A 24,455-nucleotide genomic window follows, 5' to 3' on the forward strand; every position below is an offset into this window, starting at 1 on the left:
CTGCGAGATGAAACTCCGCATGAGTCTACCCGGCAAGCTTTTTGACATTTCGACATTCCAAAGAACTCTCCTTTTTTCGTTTCTGGCTGGAGGCTTCACTGAACATGCTTATTGGGGACTATAGGTCTACTTACATGTGTGGTTAGCAAGCTCTTAACACAGAATCTCGATTGTTGTATCGTTGTACGGTACACATACTCGACACACAGGGTGCGTTGGCGAGTACGAGAATGTATGATGAAGGGGCGGCTTGTCGGTGAAATTGACGATAATTAGAGGTGGGATTCAGGCGTCAACCGGTTTCCCGATTCGCCCGTCGAAATTCAAAAATCAATCTCGCAATTGGAGCGTTGCGAGCGGCTTTATTAATTGTGTTTCTAATGATTTATTAATTACGACCGTGCAAATGAGACCTTCGTGCAAATTTTTGTGTTTCCAGGAAGACCGATCAGCGTCATCAACATGACCGCATTTTGCAATTTACCTATTAAAGCATGGTGGATTTACTCATATGTAGATATATCGATTCCGCGCAAAGTTGATCACATATCGTCGAGTTAAATGAAACACAAGAAGATAAAGAAATAAAAAATCTCACAAGTTCCAATAATCTTTCATGCGAGTTTCTAGCGATGGGTCGCCCTTTCTCATTGTTCTCTTTTGAAAGCCTTCCTGACGGCCTGAGACCAAACTTTCACACATCTGCACTAAGCAAAAGTACGTTCTGTCGCGATGCGACGTACAGTTATCGAAATTTAACGTATTCGGAGTCGATCTCGCGTTCTCTCTCAGCTGTACGTATTTCCTGTAAGCACATACCCGTACGACAAACCCGTTACATCGAATCACATTTGAAAATCTGTTGAAACCTCTCTCTCTTTCTCTCTCTCTCTCTCTCTCTCTCTCGAGGCTCCTGTTATCATTCTTCGATTTTTTATCCCTCGTTTCATGTCCTCGGCGAAATATTCGGAATTCAGAGATCGTCACATCTGATTTCCGATGCGAGATTCAGTTTATGTTGCTTAGCATGCCACTCTGCCGCAAATCCTGTACATCTGTTAACTCCCATATTGTTTTACATTTCCGAATGTGTAAAAATTTTCAAGCTTATCGATGACTATTCGTGACAAGGGATCTCTCGATACCGGTATGTGCTTACCGGTACTATCATTGTCGCGTCCCCGCTCTAAGAGAAACGACAGCGACCGCATCGAACGACAATAATCATCGCAACCGCGAAACTGACGAGCCGCAGATAAACGAAAATAAAATAGAGAAAAGAGAAAGAAAATAAACAAAACCAGACAGACGAGAGTAACCCAGAACCAAAAAAAAAAAAAGAAAGTCTCGCGCGCGCGTCGCAAAAAAAACTATCGCATATATAAGTATCAGAGACCGTGTGTGTATGGGAAACACTTTGGATTGTGTGCGCAGAATCAGAGCACGATTACGTCCGGAAACAACTGCGTCCGAAACAACCACAACTACTACAACAACCACAACAACAACAACTTCTACTACAACAACCCGCTCTCGACGGGGTCAGGCGCAGGTCTAAGCTGCTCCTCGACGAAAACGGTCGCTGGGTGTGCGACGTCTGCGGCCGAACCTACACTCGTGGCGATTCCCTAGCCCACCATCGCAGTATGCACAGAGGCGACACGGTCTGTCCGATTTGCCGTACCGTCTTCACGCGAAAGTACACCATGCGCTGCCATATGGTGAACGTGCACGGGGTCAAGTAATCGTCGGAACGGTCGCGGACGCGCGTGAGCGAATCGCGAGGGCGAGGTCAAAGGCGAGGAACTCGATCGAGGACTGTCCGCGGAGGACCGTCGGTCGGTTGATCGGATGACGCTGTCTGCGAAAAACTGGAGAGATCGGCGGGTCGCAGCTGAGATGTTGGTTTTTTTCCAAGGGTGTCGAGGGATTCGCTTGTTTCGAGTTTGCTTGAGAACTACGATGATTATCCGAATTCATTCCGGGGGAACCAATGAAGAATCTCGAGATGTAACATTGTACAAGTTATTATTGTTTTGCCCTGATGTTATGTAGAAGGAAAGAGATGCTAGATTCCAGTAAATAATTATTCTAATATTCCTTAACAAATTTTTGGGTCAAGTTGATATTTTGCTCAGACGGCTTACTTAAAATATATTTTATTTCGATCAAGTAAATATTACTTGACTCAACTAAAAATTTGCTGAGGAGTATTGGAGTAACTATTTACTTGAATCAAATACTTTTTTTCTGTGTACAAGTGATTAGTTACCGTCGTTTTCTCTATGTTGAATTCTTTTCTAGGGGGGAATTTGCTTCAGAATTATTTAATATCCAATCATCTCAATATTCTATTTGCTTATCTATCGAATATTAGATCATTCTGAAATAAATCTATCATTAAGATTCAACAACAACGCATCAAGGTAGGACAATAGCTGGTACAGTATCGTTTCTCAAAATTCTCCATTGATCTGTCCCTTAAATTCTTCAGAATTTGCAGGGTTAATATAAAAGCAAAATTTCAGTTCGGGATTCTCAATCTCACTCTTCAATACAGAGGAGTATTTTGCATTTGAATATATATACTTCTCGCTGATTGTTCGTACTTAGCACGATGTGATATGCGCGATCACGCAGGATGTCGGGGGGATCGTATACGTTCATTTCGTTTAACTTCGTACGCTTATGATACGATTCGCCCGGGTTTTCGCGGATGATGCGTAGACTTTTATCGGGCCGACAGGGGTTTGAGTTATGAATTCTTAAGCGGTTGAGAACGTTGTGCGTGACAGTGCGATCGTAAAGTTCTAGATATCTATTATTCGCCTTTTGGCCCTTAACATCGTGGATCGCCTCGACTTATAACTCGTTTATTTCCTCACAACGACGAACCATCACCAGTTTCGTCCTTTCAACCATTTTACCGAGGATTCGCTCTCGCGTATCTCCATACTCGCAGCGTCGCACACCGTTTCTTCACTCTCGTCGTGATCGTTTCAACGCATAAGTATAACGACTGAATACTTTAATGTCGATACGTATAATCAATCCTTTTTGCAGAATCCTGTCTCTCAGGAAAGACCGGTATTCGCGGACAATTAGCAACGTAAACGTAATATAAATAGCAAAGATCCGGTTTTCATCCGCGTCCATTTCGCGTTCGATAAAACGGAATCAATTTAAAACTGGATTCTTCTTGCAGAATTCTCGCAAACACGAGACAAATTCTTGAGATGCATGCGCGTGTGCTACCTAGATGTTGTAGAAATGTATCCAGCTCCGACTAGACTGATCGTGTTAAGTTTCACTTACCGTTCGCGCAGAACGCGATCTCGATTCGACGCGCAACACAAAGATCCGCATGACAATTTACACCACTGCTTGACGAAATCAGAAACTTCCATTGAAGTCCGAATGTTTCCATTGAAGTGTCAGGTGATAGACGACGATAGATCGCCGTTCGAAGCCTCGTCAATTAGCGAGCGACGTCAATTAACGTTGACGATTCTTTCGCGATTTCTTTCGGGCGGTAACTCCTTCTTAAACGATGTGCAAAAGGAAGAAAGAAAAGAAAGATCTATCCGACGTCTTGTATCTCTCTCTTACATGTAATTATGTATAATTCGCGGGAATGCAAAACTGCGCGTCGATGTCGTGTACATAGGTGTAAAGTTGCGTCGTTTATAGATGTTACATTTCTGTCGCGGCACCTAGATGTCGTAGGAACATCGTAATCCTGCCCCGACTACTAGACTGATCGTGTTAAGTTCTACTTACGATTTACGTGCAATGCGATCTCGACTCGACGCGCGACAAAGAGGTCCACGATTGTCGATTACACGTCGGTACTAGGCGGAAAACGCGGAACGTCGCGTGTATCCGTGAGAACGTTATTTAACGGAAACCTGTCGCCGTCTGAAGCCCCGTCAATTAACGAATAAGCGATTTCTCTCGCGGCGGCAGTTTCCCCCTAAATGGCATAAGAAAGAAGAGATATATACGACGTCTTATATATATATATATAAAATACATATACATATTACATGTATCTAATATATATGTATGTATATATTGATATGTATTACAATATGTGACATATGATATACATTGTTAAAAAGAAGAAAAATACTTCTTCTTGTTGACAATGGCACATTATAATACATATCGTGTATGTATCATGTATTACATATATTTAATATGTAATATAAGTAATTAATGTATAATCCAGAAAGGTGCAATTACGCGTCGACGTCGTGTATATAGATGTAAAGTTGTGTCATTTAGATATTACATTTTCGTCGCGATCAGTTCGATCGTCTCGTTATCATATATTTAATCGATGTGACTCGCTCGTCGGCAGAAACTTATAAAGAGCGGCAGTAACATTGATATGAAGCAGACCTTCTTCGTTGTACAGGGTTTCATTTGCGACATTGACCTTTCGAGACAATCGACGAAGTCAAATATGTCACGGATCTTCCGGTCGCGGTTTCACGGTATTTTCCCTCTTTCTCTCTCTTTCCTTTCCTCCTCTTTCTCCTCTTTCTCTTTCTCTCTATCTTTCTCTATCTCTATCTATCTATCTATCTATCTCTTTCTGTCGTAAGATCCGTAAAGTTTCTCGTTTTTACGAGAAGATCTTCCAATATTGTGTTGTTTTTTTACACACAAATATATATATATATATATATAATGTATACTATATATATATATATATATATATATAGTTAGTTTGTATTATAACGTATATTTTATTGCGGAGATAATTTTGCATCAAGATACTTCGACGCGGAGGCGATTGTTTTTAATATGCATAGCTCGACACGGAATCACTGTTTCTCTCGCGAATGTATTATTTATCTCCTGCCCAATTACCTTCGTAAATTCTACCGAAATCGAATCGTTCGCATGCAACTTGATTTATAACTAAATGAATAAATAAATAATTTACTTTCTCGAGTAAGTGATTGGCAGTGTCTCTGAGGCAGAAAGTCTCATTCACTCGCTGTACTGCAGATTCCTGCCGCAATCTGTATCGTGTTATGCGCAAATTACCGAATGTAGTTGTAGGACATGTAACACGTACACAGACACACACGAAACGCCGGACGAATCGTTTCTGTTGTACTTTGCATTCTGGAAATAAAGCCATCATGTGGAAATAGCACGGATGTGTGTCTTTGGGGCCGAGAGCGTGCACGTTCAGTTTTCGCTGTATGGATCTTCTGCGAACCCTTCGACCGACGATGCGATCATATTACGACATAACGAATGTCCCATAAAACGCGATGAAAAATGATTTTCACGTCCTCCCGTTCGCGGGATTTCCTACGACCGGTCGTCTGCAAATCGTAAAGCGGCAGCGCGCTTGTTCATTGGACGCGATGGGACGAAATCCGAACGGAAAGATTTCGCTGCGTGAGATATTCTGTCTTTCTCTCTCTCTCTCTCTCTCTCTTTCTCGGAGGAGGAGGAAGAGGAGGAAGAAGAAGAGGAAGAATCTCGGGGTGGTCTCGAAATTTCGGAATCTCGTCGTAACGAAGTTTCGCCTCGTTGAGGAACGTAACGAGAAGATACTCCCATATACGTGATCGGTACGTCGGCTCGAAACTTGCGTCGAGCGACGTGCAGGTGACAACGGTTCCACGAGTCATCGACTTGTCGCGCATGACGTACCACACAGGTCTCCCTGCAGGTATTAGGCTGGAGTCGCGCATGCGACCCACATCCGATTAATGGTGTGCGATCGAAAGGAATATACATGATTGTCGGTTCACTGCACATAACATGCGATTGGCAGCAAATGTCGAGGCCATGAACTTCTGAGCCCGAGATAGGCTCGCAATCAATTCGATCGAACTAGGTTCCGTCCCGACCACGTTGTGCATGAATATTGAATATTTTTTGTACATGTACACTCTGTTCTTTCGATTTCATTTGGAAATTTTTCACGTCTATTACTTTGCTGTTATTCGTTATGCCGTCGTATCCACAGTTCGCAGTAGCATGGCTGCTCCGAGAGTAATATTACATAATATCATGTATGTTGTCATATTTTTCTCGTGATTGATGTCTCTTTCTCTCTCTTTTTCTTTCTTTCTATATATTTTTCTCTCTTTCTTCCTTCCTTCTACTTGTTTGCAACTTTTACGTGTGCGTTGTATTTTTTTTCTCATTTTATTTTGTTTCATCCTTTTTTGATTGCTGTTGCTACTCGTGTTGTTCACTTCGGACCCGAGTGAGTGAGTGGAAAAGTAGATAGAGAAATGAGAGTGAGACGAGATTTGTTCCATGAGTGTAATGAAGTAGCTCGCTACTTATGTGCGATTTTTCTCGACGTCCACATGCTCTTTTCTCTTTTTAACATCGAAGACACCTTTGTACTCGCGCACCGCGATCCACGACGAGACGAGTTTGCCGTGCTCACGCTACGGTGTATATGTAACGACTGTAAAATATCGTAATCGTCGGTTCTCAAAAAGTCCGAAAGCAGTATTAATGCAGTTGCTCTCTTTACTGCATTAATTAATTAACGATTAAGCATGATAACACGGATTCACGAAATTCACGCATTCGTCAGTACCTAGAGATCCCACAAAGAGTATCCGAGATCTCTTTTTATCAGTTACACTCCTTCAAATTTCAGTCACACACCCACACACACACACACGCACACACACACACGTATACACGCACAAGCGTATATTCACAGTGCTGTACGCTCGCGAAAATGCAACCAAATAGTCGATTAATTAATTTTAATTAATCCGCACAAGGAAGACTCCTCATTGGGAAATAACACCGCGTAGTCGCGCGAAATCGACGAGAGACGAGAAATGCGTCCCGTCGCGGATCGCCGGGCCGCTCTCTCGCCGAGCCCGATCGGCATTCGTGCAGTCGCGAACCAATTCGGTGGTGCGTCGCGCACCAAAAGGCAAATAAAAAAAAAAAGGCAAGTAACAAGCACACGGAGAAAAACGGAAAAAAGGCAAAAAACAAATCCTTCTGTACATATGCGTACACATATATGTACACACGTAGGCTCCCTCGAGAGATAAGAGAGCAAAAGCGCGAGAGAAAACAACCAGGGCGCAGCGGCGCGCGCGCGCTGCTGCTGCTGCGGCATGTAGAAACGTTTGTGTCTGATTTAGATGCACGCACGGTGATCATCGGACAGCCGTCGCACTCGTGCAAACTCTGCGGTAAAGCGTTTTGGAATCGGGACTCGATGTATAAACACATGAATATGCACAAGGGCACGACCCAGTGCCCGGTGTGCCACAAAGTGCTCAGCCGCACCACGCACATGAAGCGCCACTTGAAGAACCGCCACGGCGTCGAGATCACCGCCTTCGCTAACACCGCTGCCACCACCGCCGTCGCCGCTTCCACCGCAGCCGCCGCCGCCGCCTCGGTCGCCACCTCCGCCGCCAACCCGCCGGGGACCGGCGGCGTCGAGACGCCGGCGCCGATCCCTGTGCCATCAACCGCGACGATCGACCAGCAGAACGCCGCCGGCAGCCCCGCGGACATCGACGCAGCCACTACCTACACGACGATACGCATCAGGGAGAGCAGCGTGGAAAGGATCACCTCTAGTCCTATTCCTTAGTGCGAAGACAGCCCGCCAAAGAACGACTAGTCCCGTCGACGCGAAAAGAGGATAGATCCTCCGGCGATCCTCGTCCTCCCGTCGCCTCCGTTGCCGGGTCGCGATTAATACGTGGTCTCGGAGAAGATGCCCCGTGTCTTTTAATTATAGGTTTGAAGTTTCGAAAATATGCCCGTTTTTCTCCCAATTTTTCCGCGGATTTCTGCGGCTTCTGTTTAAAGGACACAAAAATTCGTTAAAAAAAATTCGCATGTGTTAAAGTCTGCTGCGTTTACCTTTTTTTTTTAGAGTATACATAGTACTCTTTTAGAGTATACGCAGAGATTAGTGTAAATCGGTTCACTGAAATTTTTGCGTCACTTTAACATGAGATTATGTTAAAAAGTACACAAATATATGTTGAATTAGCGTATTTATCTTGTTAATGTAACACAAAAATTTCAGTGGATCGTTATTTACACTAAATTTTTTATTGTGTAAGAAACCAAAAAAATCCACGGAAAAACTGGAAAAACGGGGTTTTTCGAAACTTTAAAACCGTACTTTTATTTTTTCTCTCCCTCAAACGGTCATCCCCGCGTCTCGGTTGCGCCCGCCGCGATCGCGTTCGGGATTCTCTCGAAGGGAAATTCGTGAGACCGTCGCCTTCACCGCCGAAGACGCGAGACTTTTATGTCGATAAAATATTGAATTTATGTTGAAACAGCGCGAGAGAGTAGTACGGTGTTCTTGCGCGTGTTTTATCTTTAATTAATTGGTCCCGGTTGATTGACGAATTTTTATTCAGAGGTCGATGGAAATTATTCGCACAGTAAAAAGTTTTGTGTCGGGAACGATCCACTGAAATTTTAGGTTACTTTAACCTGAGGAATATTTGTGTGCTTTTTAACACAATCCCCGTGTTAAAGTAACAAAAGATTTTAGTGGACCGTTTTTAACATATAAAATTTTTTCCCGTGCGCTTTTGGCGACGCGCTCTCGTTCAAGCAGTCTCACGGTCTCACGGGCGGCCGCAGAACGAGTAGAAACAGTCGCGATACGGTACGGGCCGCAAGTGGAAGCGTCGCGAGCAAGTCGGCCAGCGAAGGAAGAGAACGGATCGCGAACGGGGAATTGTTGTTATTGTTGTCTTTTTCGTTGGTATACAACGCAGTCGCGATCGAGACCCGTGACACAGTGCCTCATGGAGGAGCACAAGACGTTTTTTTACGTTTTGATCGAGATACGCTAAAACGGGCCAAAGATTTCGTCGCCGTTCCACCTTGTCCTTGCCGCGGAACGGCGGACGTCGTCGTCGTTGATTGTTAATCGCAATTCTAAGAGGTAGCATAGCATATACCGCAGGGCGCATATTATATATTTATTGCGAGTTATGCATAGTTATATGCATAGGATATTTAAACGGTGTCATATATCGAGGTAATTTTATCGAGCGATCGGACGGAGGGATACGACTTGCGTGCCATATTTTTCGTTTCGTGTTCCTCAAGTTTAATCGTTTCGTTCCGTGTTCCTCGAGTTTAATCGTTCCGCGACGCAGTCCGATCGGCCGCGCAAGAATCACTTACCGTGTCAAACACGCGATCGCGCAACGACCGAATGGATAAAATGAGGAAGAATCGCGACCGACATGATCGAACGGCATCGTCGAGCGTCGGGTCATCTATCCTGCTCTGGAGAGTCGTCGACGGGGAAAAATTATATTATGCCTGTCTTAAGAAAAAAAAAAAACTTCACACCCTAGTCATTCATACACATACATATATGTGTATATATATATGTATCTATATGTGTATATGCACATAAGAAAAGAGACACGTGAATCATTCTCAGACACGCATATGTACGTACAAGCACACACACATATACACGTATACACACACACACAAATACATACACGCACACACTTCACGAACTGAGCCACACGTACACGCGTACAAAGACACATTTTTGTAACCAAAGACACGAAGAGGGAAAGCGGAAACGATTTATTTTATCTAGTCAAATCAGTTCAGTACTTAATAGCGTAAGGAGGAATGTGCATTTTTTTCGTGTGACGATGATGCGAAATCGACGGGAAATCGTGTGATGATGCGAAATCGACGGGGAAATTCTCCGTTTGATCGCCGGGCCAATTGATCGATCGATCTGTCGGATGAAGACCGGCGATCGGCGTTTGATCGTGGTAGAATTGCTGACGCAATGGATTTATTCGTCACCCCCATCACTTTTACGAGCGTCCTTAACAGTTTCATCGATGAAAGTGGCAGCGAGTCATTTCCATATGCTTGCCTCAATACACGTGGTTGTATATATGACTAGCCATTCCCCAGATCGAGAGTTATTAGAAATATTTTTCCGGAAACCTAGGTAATCACACCAGACTATTATTTAGTCGAAGAGAGACGGCAACGATGCATCCGAGCAGCTGTGACACTTTGACAGCTTGACGTTTTGTTTGCATTCGTAAGGAGGATTATATTTTCATGTGTTACATGTAATCAAGAGAAAAACGCCAATGTTATAATTTATCACTCTTAATATTAAAATACTATTGCGGCGACTGAAAAGGAATAAAACGTGGGGTCTAGCATAATGAAAATGGGATTAATCTGGATTCTTAATCCAGCAATCAATAGTAGTATTATATCAATGTTATTAAGTTGTTATTATGATGTTATTACTTACTACACAGCATTGTTATCCTCCTCAATCATTTCCAAATACACATTAGCTTTAATCGCATCACTTTCCTCTTAATTATATGTCACACACGAGAATATAATTCTCTTTACGAGTGCAAACGGAACGTCAAGATGAACCGACTGATCAACAGTCACGATACATGACTGTTTAGCAACAGATGGAAGAAAATTTTTGGTAACTCTCGATCTGGGAAATGGTTAGGCACATGTGCAACTGAGTGTGCGTTCGCGTTATGATTTTTAATTTTATATAATTCTTGTGCGTACACATATTTTATTACATTTTGTATCTTACGCATCACATCGACGATTGCCTCCGTATCTACCCGTTTTTACCACGATCGAGAAGCGACGTGATAACGTACGATTAGTCGTTCTGTGCCATTTATGATTATCTTTTAGTTGGACGCGTCGACAGTTTTCACCGCCTTTCTGCATACGACGTATAGGATAGGTTGAATTCTCTCGGTTGCCGTACGTCGACGCGTTTCAATGTTTCGCGGGATTCTTTTTCTTCTTTCTTTTTTAAATCGAACGCAGATCGCGAGGCACGATCCGCGTTGATGATATTACGCATACTCACGTGCCCTAGTTTTTAAGCTCAGAGACTTGCCAAAAAAAAATATATTTAATATATCTAATAATATATAATATTTAGCATATATTGAATTTTTTTCTTTTCTTAGTTTTAGCCCACGACGGGTGTACAATTAGGGGAATTACCGTAGTATGCAGTATCGCGTGTTATTATTATTATTATTATCTTTCTTTTGTTTATTTTTGTTGTTATTGTTTGTTTCCCATTTCTTTTTTCTTTTTAATCAGCTCCGACTTCGTGACTACATCCAATGCACGATTATGCGCTAGAGAGGATTCTCACATCGCCCCATCTTCAAATAATGTCTCGGAGCTCATCGATAGTCACTCATCCCTTATGTTATCGCGATGACTTTTACGTTAAATTCTTAAATAATGAAGATTTGACAAGAATATACATACACATAGCTACGTTTGCGTAACGACGAGCAGTTTTATTGATTCAAACATTACACTACCGTCCATAAGTCCGCAAATATGGGTAAAAATCACGTAAAACTGCATAAGATTATTTGAAAAATAAAATAATATATTATTACATATATATACATATATATATATATATATAAATATTTATATATTTATATAGTTTATCTCTATGAAAAATAATAATATATATAACAATTTTAAAGGGTTACTATCTTACAGTTATATATCTATGAACTTATGGACAGTATTGTACGTGCGTTGAATGTAAAAATGCAACTTTTAATCGAATAGGAGAATAATCGATCGTGATTGGTCAGTTTCTTAGGACTTAAAGCTTATTACACTTATTGTAGATCCGGTCTCGCACTTCGCGCGTGAATAGGTTTAATCGGCGGGAGATTCAATTATCGGGTATATCGTGAAAAGCGCGTGCCGTACGACGCGCCCAGTGACTATCGATAAGTACAAGTAATCCTTCTTCGTAGAGAGAAAGAGAGGCTACTATTCGTTTTTATTGAACGATTATTATACCCCACCCGCAATGTATGATCTCTTTCGTTCGAGAACGGTGTTCGCCAACGAAGTCGTAGCGAGACGTAACTGCGACGGACCGACGCTGGTCTGTGAACGGGAACGCAACTTAGTGCAATTACAACTAGTTCAATTATTCCAACTTGTAGATGTACGACGTTAGATTATGCTTCTTCGGGGCAAATTATTCACTCTCTCACGCTCCAACGCAACGAGACGAACGGGGGCGAGCGCGTTTTCCTCCAAGTCAGCCTGAGGAAACTTCACTTCGAGTTACGCAGGACATCTTCGACCTTTCAGTCGTGGAACCTTCGACGGCAGTTTACGGTCGATTTTTTCTTTAAAGGACGTCTCGTCGAAGATACCTGTCGCGGTTGTTCAAGACGTCGACGTTTCATCGTGCTCGATAATTGAGTGTCGCGCGAGATTAAATTGGCAAACGAGATTACATCGGGTTTTTATTCGCGAAGCTTCGTTCAAAATCAAATCGAGCTTTAAACGCTGACATTGAATTCTTTCTTAAGTTACACTCGGTATCTCCGCGACTGAAAGGTAAATTCCAGTAAATTGAAAACGTCCTGTTTTAATAAATCTACTAGGAACATATAGTAAACCGAAGGAGGGACATTTCGAAGAAATTTTATTGTCGCACGAAAGAACTGTGTTTCGTTAGAACTGTGTATCGCGGATCGCGGTGAGATTCGGTTTAACGTGGCATTAAACCAGTTTGCCATGGTGGTTGCATCATTCGCACGTTAGTCTGAACGTTGCAGAACGGTGCGTCGCGTGCGGGTGAGCCGCGGTTCGGACGCTGTTAACGTTAATTTATTTGTTTTTACATACAATTTTCTTTTACCTAAGTTACCTTACGGTGTCGCTTGTTTTAAGTTCTTTTTCGAGAAAAAAAAGAGATATATATATATATATTATATACATACTTGTATAATATATGTGCACACACGCGCGCGAAAAGTGTAATAAAGAAAAAAAATTATATACATATATATTTATCTCCCCGCGTTTTATTTATATACACATACATACGCATGCACGCATATGTTGTGTGCGTATGTGTAATTAGTCAAATGAGACGGTGCTTATAGCCGTGTGTGATACGTTGTGTATGCACACGCAAGCACCCACCTGCGCGTACACCAAAAACATGAGGCAACACTATTTTGTTACGAGAGAGAGAGAGAGAGAGAGAGAGAGAGAGAGAGAGAGAGAGAGAGAGAGAGAGANCGAATGTGCACATTCCTCGGATTGCCACGAATTGATAAGAGATAAGTACAAGACCGCTATTAATTAATTGTCCTTTAGGAACGAATTGATATTCCCTTAGTTCGTTATTTATAAAAGAAGAAAGAGACGAGTCATATATATGTATACATAAAAATAATATGAAATAATAATATATCAATTACGTAACCTCCTATGTTTGGCTTATGCAGGCTAATAATGTAAGTGGACATATGTGTGAATAAAGTTGCAAAGAAAGAAAAAAAGGAAAAAAAAACAACAAGAAACACACGTAAATATTCCAACCGTGAGTGAGACACTCTCTCCTCTTTCCTTCATGAAAAAAAAAAAGAGAGAAAAAAAAGAGCGCCTCTTCGGTTTCCCTCGTGTATCGCGTATATACTTCTTTATATGTATACTCTAGATTCACGCCGCTTTGGATCCTCAACTGTCCCAAGTTGATTTGTTCCTTGTCCTGTTTTCTTTGTCGGTTTTTATTTCCCTTTTCACTTTGGAGTACAAACTGCACGTACGCTCGCGTCGGGACGCGCAATAGCGACAGCGACGACAACGACCACGGCCGAGTGAATGGAATCGCTTTTGCGCTTTCGTCGTTTCACGCAACGCACGTGCCAAGGGAGCAACACGTGATGAGACACAGCGCTAGGCGACCAAGTTGCAGCAATTGCACCCCGACTCACCTCTACCCGCTCACCCTATCTACCTACAGTTCACGTAATAATCTAGCCAATCTGTGCTACAACTGTGAATTTCAAGCGAGTCTAACTGCATACATATATACATACATACATACATACGTACATATATACATACATATATATATATATATATATATATGTGTCGCTTATGCCGGTGCCGTTGCTCGCTCAGCATAACAAGCATCGGCACGACAATCACGTCGAGATCTGCTCGTTGTGATCTCACGATGTAACTATGTATAATCATATTTGTTACAGTATATCTACGATCGTATCGTATAACAGGATGCTAACTGTACAATGTGTCCTATGGCAATATTGATTGCACTTGTGTATGTCTCAGGCAGTGTTGGGCGCGTGGAGATGATCGTCGAATTATAACGATAACCGGATAAAAGCGATAGAAATTAGACCGCGAGTAATTCTGTTAATCCGTTCGATCGTCGGTAATCGACGAGTAAGAAAAACAAAGACAGCCGGAGACAATTGATCGCGACTGAGAAATTCGGCTTTCGTTGCGATCGATCGCGGGAGAAAATGGCGCGACGACGATCGATCGCGCGGCACCCAACGCTGCTTCTTCAGCAAAGGCGAAAGCCGAGCGACAGTTCGAACGAGATGAGCGGTATCGTGCATGACGATCTGATAACTGTTGTACTGTGTATGTTAGAGACGAATACGACGCTCGTGGTTCGATCGGCAGCGGGCCCCTGAAATGAGCTTCGGCCGGGAGCCGATCGAAGGGGGTAGACTTTACACACACACTTCGAGGAGGATCATCAGTCGATCGCGCGCTCTTCGGGGGCGTCCTACCCGGCGCCCTGCTAACACATCGGTTTAATACAGTGCACGTTGACCCCACACGAGTCGTCCCAGGACCAAAAGTGAAGAAACGCACGTTCCTCGCGTCGGGCCGACTTCAGGACACGCGACTTTTTAACCCTTTCATCCGTGGTTCAGCGATCTCTCACCCGATCCCCTTGCCTGTCGTAGCCGACAGCCCGGAGCGCACGGAGGAAATATTGTAGTAAAAATTATCGCAAAATTCTCTAATGTTGGGCCATATAATTATAATGTGTGTTGTAATCTTTAGCGATGTATATTTCGTTGTGCACGCATGGAAAAAAAAAGGTTTAGTTGAATTTACCAGATAGTGAACAAACCAAACGTATTGTGGTTGACGGAAACGGAATTTCTGGTTCTTATGGCCCAAATTCGGTTCTTTTAACCAGAAATTCTGTTTCTTTCAACCAAACTTGATTTGGTCCACTCACTGTCTCGTCAATTCGACCAAACATTTTTTTCCTGTGCATTATTAAAGATTACGACACACATAATAATTCCGGCATGATTCGGCATTAGACAATTTTGTGGTAATTTTCACTACAATATTTTCCCTGTATGATCACAATTTTTCGATCCCTGCTCCACGGCAGCGGGGTGGCGAAATTGCGATCATCGGTCGGTCGGGAACCTTTGTTTTTCTCCTCGCGCATATCTTCACCCCTCCAATTCACGACAAGTGGTGGCTTGTATCAGAGAGTGCCATTCGCGGGCAAAGGGTTAAAGTCCTCGCGTTCCTGCGGCCTCGACGCCGAAAGTCTCGCTCGGTAATCGACTGACGATCCCCTCGCAATGGCTGGCCTGTGTTAACGTGTCACCATCGTGCCCTTTCGCCCCCTCGCCGTGCTCCCTGCCCGTCACACCGAGTCCTGTCCCGCAGCTTCTTCCCCTGTGACCTCTGTAATCCGTTGATAATTGTGAGGAACCGGCGGGTCACGTGGCTGTGTTAATGTGTTGCAGGGGGGGTGGGACGCAATCGGAAGCACGTTGGCGATACAACCGGTCAGGTGTTGATGCAGGGCGCGGGGCGTTTTCCGTGCCGAATCTGCGGAAACGTTTACAGGCACCTCGCTTCGCTGACCCAGCACCTCGAAGTGCATCGCAACCAGACGACCTGCATCCTCTGCCACACCACTCTCAGTCGTAGAACCGATCTGCGCCGTCACATGCGCCTGAAACACCAAATGCTTTGGCCGAGAACGATGCACAGGCAGCGCAGCCCGAAAAACGAATTGGACTCGTAGAGAGAGAGAGAGAGAGAGAGAGAACATGCGCCGACCGCGTAGCCGCGATATACGCGATGTGCAATGACGAGGCCGCAATCATTGAGCATCCGGGTGACATCGCTTCTTGCCGTGCCTTGCCGCGGAGGCGTATTTCGCGGTGCGTTCGCGCTTGCACGAGAGTTTATCGTTTTATAGGACCGATCGCGGCGATGGGCTCGTCATCTTAATTCCGCCGTCTTTTGGATCTCTCTCTTCCACGTCGTGAGCTCGAGGAGCTTTTCATTGAACAATTCCGTCGTGAACGATTGAACTTTGTCCCGTTTGTTGACGGAAAGAAGCGATCTATGTTCTGGTTGCTGGTAATTTAACGTTCAAACATGTCGATTATTTTTGTTCCATGAACACTTGTATTTTCTAGTTTCAGATTGAAGAAAAAGAGAGAAGAAGAATATTGCGGCATCGCCGCGCGTGTCATTTTTGTAGAAACGGACAAAGTTCGAGTAACTCGGTTTATAAACGGCGTTAAGGTGACGATCGCCCGCGACCGCCGCTTTCGAATAGAGTAACGAACAAAAAAAGGGAAGGAGATATATAAAAAATCTCGAGGACGAGAAATCTCTCTCGCGGAGGAAAACTTTCTCCACGCGCCTCTTTGCTTGCTGATTTCTTCTTCGCGATGCGTGCGAGCGAATACGTTCACGTTCGGAGGATGCGCTTTCCCTGAAAGAGGCGCGTTGATCTTTGATTTGGAGGAATCGTTCGCGCGAGTCACCGTTGTTTACCGAGGACAGACGCGTTACCGCTCGAGATGGTGGAAAAGTAAGTCCCCGTAGTCGGACTCGCGTCGACTGGTCAAACGCAACGTAGAACGTTAACCTTGCACCCTCACCCCTCTGCCTCCCGAACTATCAAAGCGTCGAAGCAGCGTTTATTCTTTTTTCCTTCCTTCTTTTTGATAATTGCTCGTTTTCGACGACGAGGACGTCGTCGGTTGTTGTCGCGCGAACGGACTAATTTAACGGGGAAAAGAGTGACGACGTGGTTGTCTGAACGTGGATGTGTGTTTTGATTTCAGTCGAATATCTAAGTCCGGCTAAGATACGCAAGATGAATTTCTCTACTGCGGTATTAAAGCACACATTATTATTATAAATATTTATATATTATAACCGTGCGAGAAGGAAAAGGATCATTATGTATCTTCGTTGATAACGCATTTAGACACTTCGCGATCCACAGAATCGTCGGCGGTTCGCAAGCTCGTTACACCTAACAAGTATAATAGCGGTGGGTGAAGGAGATCGGAGCTGTGGATCGAATGAAAAAGAAGGGCAAGAAACAATGTTGCCAAAATTTTCGAATTCGTGTCCCGCACAGAAGGAAGGGATACAGAGTTAGAGAGGCAAGGCCGAGAGCGAGAGTGAGATGTGATGCGATTACTAACTTTAGCGAAGGTCGACGAGGATGGCTGCTTTGTAACGACTCCGAGCGGGAGAATTAGCTAGGTGCGTTTTCGCGATTTCTTATTCGGCCTCGTTCAAGATCAAAAACCGATCCTTTTCACCCACCGCACTGCCTGTACAGGGTGTACCCGACTTGAGCTGCGATATCTCGGCCGGAGGATATTTGTACGGAGCCTCGCGCCCGGCTTCGTTCCTCTCGCCGGAATACCGGAGATGCCGGCGATATCGCTGTGCGTGTCTCGGGTACAAGCTGTATTACGACTCGCTGGAAGGTAGTGGATAGTCGCGCTTCGATTGATTGATTTGGCGATCGGGGCGGAGACGCCTCGCGTTTTCTTTCGACCCGGTATGAAGGTGAAGATGAAGTTCTATCGACGCACACGCGCGCGTCACGCCGGGTCACTTAGAGATGCGTTTCATGCGGGAAAATCAATGTGTCTAGCTTTGCTATACGCGCGTATTTATCTTCGCTAAGTGTGTTGCCACGCAGTTGGCGATTGTGTTAACGTTAGCGGATCGCGCGAGCTCGCGCGCGCCTTAGGCGCGCCGACGGAGAGGCGGATCCAGTGAGACACGCGTCTAAGGATCCGCGTTTCGTATACGTCACAGTGAGATAAAGAGAGCACAGGAGGAGCGACTCCCGCCGATCCGGGACCTCGCGCGCGACTCTGCGGGACCTTCCCGGGAGCGGCGAACACGGGGCAAACGCGGGGACCCGAGCCGGGCAGCCCAAGCGCGAGAAGAAGCATCTGCGGGGTAGTAAACGCAACGGCAGAATATCCTGCGGAGAGCTATCGCACTCGGTAGATCCTGACGTTCGCAGAAAAAAATGCTAAATTTAAGTAAATAATTATCCAATAGTTTCTAACAAATTTTTACTTAGATACCTTGTTTCTCTTCTCCTATACCCTTCCCTTTAACTTTAGCTTTATCTTCCTCCTCTTTCCTTTTCTTCAACTACTTTTTCTCTCTTCCTATAACTTCTTCAATATATATTTCTTTTCACTATAGGTCTGTTCTTTGCCACTGAATTAGTGCACACTTTCGGAATTCAAAAAGAAACAGATACGTAACTATGATTACGTGTGAAAAGAAAAGAGGGAAATGGAATTAGTTTAAGCTAGTTCAGCCAATTCAATTGCAAAGAATAGAATTCTTATCTAACTCATCATCCCATTGCTTTCTCCATTTTCATCCTTATCCTTACATAGCTCTTCGAGTAGTATTTATTTGATCCAAGTAAAATTTTGCCAAGGAATGGTGGAATAATTGTTCACTTGAATAAAACACTGTTTTTGTCTTTGTACGCAAGGATCCGATGAACTTTCTGGGGATTTTTACCGCAGGGCAACTTGGCGCCCGAGAAAGAGAACAACTCGCGTTCGAAAGAGGGTCCTCGCGTTTGCAAGAATCTCTCGGTGAGAACGGGAAGGCTCGCATTTTCGCGCGGAGCCCGGCCAATCGCTCCTCGGGACAAATGAATCGGCGGTCTTGAAGGATTCTAGTCATTACAGTACGGGACATTAGACTATCTATCGAGATCTCTATCGCTCGTTCACACAGGACTAACGGGTCGAAGTTATTTTTTTATGCTCCTCGAGACGCATACCCCGGGGGCTCCGCAACGTAATCCTCTCTCCGCAGCCACCCCCCCCCCCTCCCCCCNCCCCCCTCCCAAACACTGTTACACGGACACTGTTTACACGTTTCGTACGCCACGTGCCGAGGTTTCTTTGCGAACGACTCTTGGGCCCGGTGTACACCTCGGAGGCCCTCAACCCTCGCTCGTTCGGCGAGGTGATGTTTGATGATTTTTCTCACTTCATCCCGGTGTACTCACAGCAGATTGTCGGAGAATCACTTCGTCGCGATGTGTCATGAACATAGTCTCCCGAGAGACGAGCTTTGTCGAAAATCGGATGAAAGAGTCCGTCGGGAGATACGTGAGCTTTCACAGCGGGTATAAGACACATCGTCCGCCTCTTGTTGTCAGTGTAGAAACTGGACATTTTCTCAGGAACTCATTCGTAATAATAGCCTTCCGAGCCTTTCGAGGCCTTCAACGAGACTTCCCGAGGCGTACATCAGGCCTTAGCTTCAAAGCTGTCGAGACAGCGCATAGACAGTGCCTTACACACGAATACCTGGTTTTACATTTTACGCATTAACTTCTCCAGATGTTTACCATAGACAAGAATATATCTAGCGATGCGGCGCATCGGTATAGTAGCCGTTACTTTTGTTACCGGCTTCGTGTAAACATTGTCTCTGTACGAGAGCGCGAAAGCAGCGTTTCCCCGATGACGAGAAGTCGCGTACACTTCTCTTGCGTTAAGAAGAAATGGAGTTGGCGAAATGTGGGAGCGGAAAATCAATGTCAATTATTATATTGTTTGTTCGTTACACATATAACGAAAAACATTTTGGAAAATCGAGTTTTCAAAAGTTACATATTTTTTTCACAAATGTCTATTGAAATTCTCACGGTCTTCAGGATTGCAACATCTCAAGGATTAGACATCTCAAGGAGTTGCGAGAGATGTTGTCTTTGTTGTCATTAGTTATTTTTAAGCGACATGTATATTACACACACACAGGATGTCCCGAAATCCATAGTACAATACTTCAATAGTTCATATTCTGGAGCTTGTATGTAATTGGAGTTGAAAATCCTAACGCAAACATGTTGATTCATCGGTACCTTAGGACATCCTGCGTATTATATACGTACTCACACGTGTTACGTTAATTCTGAATTCGACACAATGAGCCTGTTCTTTATCGCTGAACTAGCGTGAACACTTCCGGAACTTAAAAAGAAACAGACACATAGCTGTAACTTCGTATAAAGAAGAGGAAGGTAGAACTCTAGTGCAAGCTAGTGCGGCCAGAGTTCAGCTGTAACGAACAGGCCTGATGATTCCTCGCGTTCTCGGTGTGGTCGTTCAAAGAAGCGCTGGTTTCGAGCATTCGCGAACTGCGTCAGATGTATCCAAAGACAGATCTGAATATAAAGCGTCACGCGGACGCGTACCGTTGTTGTTGTTATATTAAGTAAGTAATCTGCATACACGGGAGCGATTTCGCAAGCGGGGATACCTTATTTTAGCGAGCGCATTCAAGTATTATGCAACAAGTAGTACAATAACCGAGTAAGGCGCACGCACGCACGCACGTACACGCGTGCGTGCATGCGTGCTGCGTGCGTCTGCATTTCGTTTCGTTTTTTCGAGAGTGACGTCGCACCTGCGCACCTGAGTATTTACATGTAGGTTATTATAAGTGAATCGTAATCATAGTTGTTGATTGTAGCACGAGGAGCCGTCATCGCGTCCAGAAAGCTACACTTAACCCATTAATTGCCGTTCGGGGCGTCGATCGCGCGGTGGGACGAGAACACGAGGGAGTCGCCGCGATTAATTACGCTTTCCACGCTTTCCACGCGAGCCCCGAAACGACAGTGAGCGACTTCGTGAGCGAGTCGTAACTTAATTTCCCGGCGCTTAATGGGTTAATGCAACGCTGCCGCCGAGAAGCATATACGAGTATATTTATGTGGCCGCGTATATGTGCGTGGCTACTTCGACAGATCAGGGATTCTTGGACTTCGCGACATTTGAACATGCTTCGAACGTTGGATTTGGTGAATCGTCACCGTGCGAGAAGACGGACGAGGAATTAAAAATGAGACGATCGATGGTGTGTGTGTGTGCATGTGTGTGCGCGCGTGTGTGTGTGTGTGTGTGTAAGTCGAGACCGGGAGAAGGAAGAAAAACCGCGAATTGCGGCTTGTGGCGCGAACGAGAAAAGAGCTTCGGTCTTTACTACTGATGGGAACACCCGAACGACACACGGCTCTGTCTGTGTAGACGTGTTCGAAGTTAATGAGTTTTGACGCAAAGATTCAGGTAATTAGTGTATCTTAGAGAGATATAACGATTTGCAGAATTTAGTACCGACATAGAGAGTATAGAGGTATCACAGGTGAGCGTGACGCGCTCTGTGAAGATAGGAATTCTACCCGTAAATTTCCGGAAGCGACAGCCGGTCGTAATTCGCCGAAGAACTCACGGAGGAGGAGGATCGAAGTTGAAAACGCAAAATTCCGCGTCTCTCGGATCCGTCGAGATCGATTCGCCGGAGTTTTCGAAGAGAACGCGACTCCACCGACAAATTTTTATACACGCGCATCCCGAAATTCCCCGGGGAGGAAAGTGCGATGGCCTTTCGCGAAATTTCCTGGTAGAATTCGCCGATACCATATCGCGCGTTGCGATACGAAATCCAGGATGCGTTCCGCCGAAGAAAAAGGGAGAAAAAAAACGGAAAGAAAAAAGATCGCTTAACCCTTCGAGACGCGATTCCACTCTAAGCTGCCATTACGACGTTCCCTGTTCGAAGAAACCCACCGCTCTGTTCAAACAAGGATCTCGGAAAAGCGATTTTCTCCCGGAGTAAGTAAGGAAAAGAAAAAAAAAAGGGGAAAAACAAGTCATCCGTCTTGGTCTGGAAGGGTTAATCACTCTCTCGCGAGGAAAGAGACAGCGGATATGTGTAGTCGCAGCGAGTTTAGGAACTAACTGTAGATAACGTGAGAGACACACCTGTCGGTAGCATGAAAGCATTGCGTTCTATTCGGGTACGCGTTACGTTCGGTATCATAATTGTGAGCTTGTAACTTAATTAAAGATCGTGTAAGACTACGCTTTCAAATGTTATCGCAGTAAAATGTAAATAAAAAGAATTTCTGATGGACACACTCGGATGCAATCAGAGCCCGAGCCGAAATTTTATTTCTGCATTAAGGTCTTCGATCTTGGTCTTTCGATGCTACAAATGAGACGTTATTTCCGTGTTTCCCACTAGAAAATAATGTAGAACTAAGTAGATTTAATGTAGGACCAAAATTTCGACTCGGGAGAAGCCTGGACGCCTCGTAATCAGCATCGCACATCTTTCATCCCTGATGAGTTGTCAATCGCTCTCCTCTCGGAGGGTCGCAGATCTCTTTTCCGACAAGTTTCGTTTCTTGTCTTTAGTCACTTCGTACGTTTATTTGTTTGTCAATCGACACTATTCTTTTTGTTAGTCGACACATCGAAACCTTCGACCTTCGCGATCTTCCGCGATGAAGCAAACTTAATTGTAATTTACACGGTTTGCTTCGTCTCCTTTGCGATTTCGAGCGTTCGGTGTGCACGTCAAGTCGATCACAAATGATCGTTGAGTTCAGAGAATACAACCATTGAGCGATAATCGCCTTTGATCGAGATATTTTTTGAAATCCATGATGAATCTGAAGGAATATTTCGACGACAGTGAGCGCTCATTCAAGCGTTGCATTTCCTGAACGTGGCCATTGTCGAATCTGTGTTCAACCCCCGACGGCGGGCAACGTCGAACGACGAAGCGAAGAACCACGTGATTCAGAAGCGGGGAAGCGAAGGCTGCGAGATTGATTGGCCGCATTGATAGATCGCGCGGTAATGCACGCTGATGTAATTACAGTTCACCTGGCGGAAATAACTCGGTCCTCTTTCTGCGTAAATCGATATCACCGTTCGCAACATGTCCGCCGGGGAAAAACAAATCGACACGGGACGCGCACGTTTTCGCGTCTCTCGAGGCAACGTGTTAATTTCTCGTGTAACAAATTAAGTACGTCATTAAATTAAATTCTCGCGAGAAAGAGTAATCTCTCGTCGACGAACGAAGAAACGACGTCCCAGATTTCCGAGACGTCCACGAGGCTCTTTCTTTCTCGCTCTCTCTTTGTCGCGCGTTCGCACGCGTACGATAATTAACTTAAGATCTTTTCTTACCAACCACGAGAAAGTTCACTTGAGATCAACGAAGGAACAAGGTTTTTTGTCGTCTCTTCGCATTCCCTCGCGCTGCTTGACTCCTATACAGGGCGACCCCAGATAACATATATAACATTTATAAAATATTTTAAAAATATAGATATTAAATATGTTTAAGATATTTAATATCTATATTTAAAAAATATTCTGTAGATATTGTGTGCCGTCTGGAACGTTACAACGAAGCACAGACATCTATGGAACAACTAGACTGCTAACTCGGCCGAAATACATGGTTCCAGAACATATGTACAGAAATCTCGCGCATGCGTCGTCTATGTAATATGACAGTCACTCTTTGATTGATTAACACATTGACTGCCACACTAGAAAAAAAAAATAGTTTTCCCTGGAGCCACGATGTTTTATTACGAAAATAAAGTAAAAACATTCAAAACGAAATATTTTTTTGTGATTTGATGAAAAATTGTTATTTTTAAATTGTTTTATATGCGTGAGTCATATGCAACTCACTCGGTTCTAGAACCGTTTCTTACTACACGCCACGTGAGTTATATATAATTCACTGCATACTTATTGACTTTTTTCTGAGAATTTAATCTTTTGATATCTGCAGTGTCGTCCCTCCCGTCACCATCTGTGACTTGTTCTCTCCTGAACATGGGCTCTGCCAGGAGAAGATGTACTGTGTGCTATGAAAGAACACAAGCTGAGAAAGGACGTGAATATGCCATGAAAAGGTGTAAACAGACAGCATGGAAATGCAGCAAATGTAATGTGTATTTTTGTGTAGAATGCTTTTTCCTAAAACATACATCAGTGAAAAAATAAAATAAAAACTTGACCTTTTGTAAAGTAAAACGTAATGGGAAAACTTGGAAACAGTTCATAAAGGAAGTGTTTTTGTTTACATGTTAGATTTAGTGAAATTTAAAGGTTAAAATAAATAGAAAATAAATTAATTAACTTCTATTAATTTGATCCACGTTTTTAAATTGCCAGTATTAATTTAACAATAACGTCATCGGTAAATAAGATTTTCACGAACCATCTGCAGGGTTTTTTCTATGAGGCCAATCTTCAAAAAATATGTATGTTATTTCTTGGTAGCATGAGTTGCCTGTGCACCACGAGGCACTCAAGGCAAAGTGACGTATGAGTTGTGTACACTTCACAAGGCTCCGGGTTTAAAACTGGGGTGAGTTAAATATAACTCACATGGCAGTTAATGTGTTAAATGTCATGTATGTGTCTGTAGACACA

The 24,455-nt window shown here is 44.0% G+C and overlaps 1 protein-coding gene across 5 annotated transcripts in view; it reads left to right on the plus strand.

Annotated features, from left to right (window-relative positions):
• Positions 1 to 24,455, plus strand: part of LOC106751594 (protein bric-a-brac 2-like) — a 55,690-nt gene that overhangs the window by 25,463 nt on the left and 5,772 nt on the right. For 2 of the 5 annotated variants that reach the window (XM_014632522.1, XM_014632524.1), the window contains exon 6: positions 7,155 to 11,433. The exons of 2 other annotated variants lie outside the window; for them this stretch is intronic. In XM_014632522.1, the coding sequence (XP_014488008.1) occupies positions 7,155 to 7,615 (461 nt within the window). In that variant the 3' untranslated portion in view covers positions 7,616 to 11,433. Of the gene's footprint in view, positions 1 to 1,434; positions 5,169 to 7,154; positions 11,434 to 24,455 lie in introns of those variants that run through there. One more of the 5 variants, XM_014632526.1, reaches the window with a different exon arrangement.

The sequence above is a fragment of the Dinoponera quadriceps genome, unplaced genomic scaffold (assembly GCF_001313825.1).
Source record: "Dinoponera quadriceps isolate SergipeBrazil2010 unplaced genomic scaffold, ASM131382v1 scaffold386, whole genome shotgun sequence".
Taxonomy (NCBI): domain Eukaryota; kingdom Metazoa; phylum Arthropoda; class Insecta; order Hymenoptera; family Formicidae; genus Dinoponera; species Dinoponera quadriceps.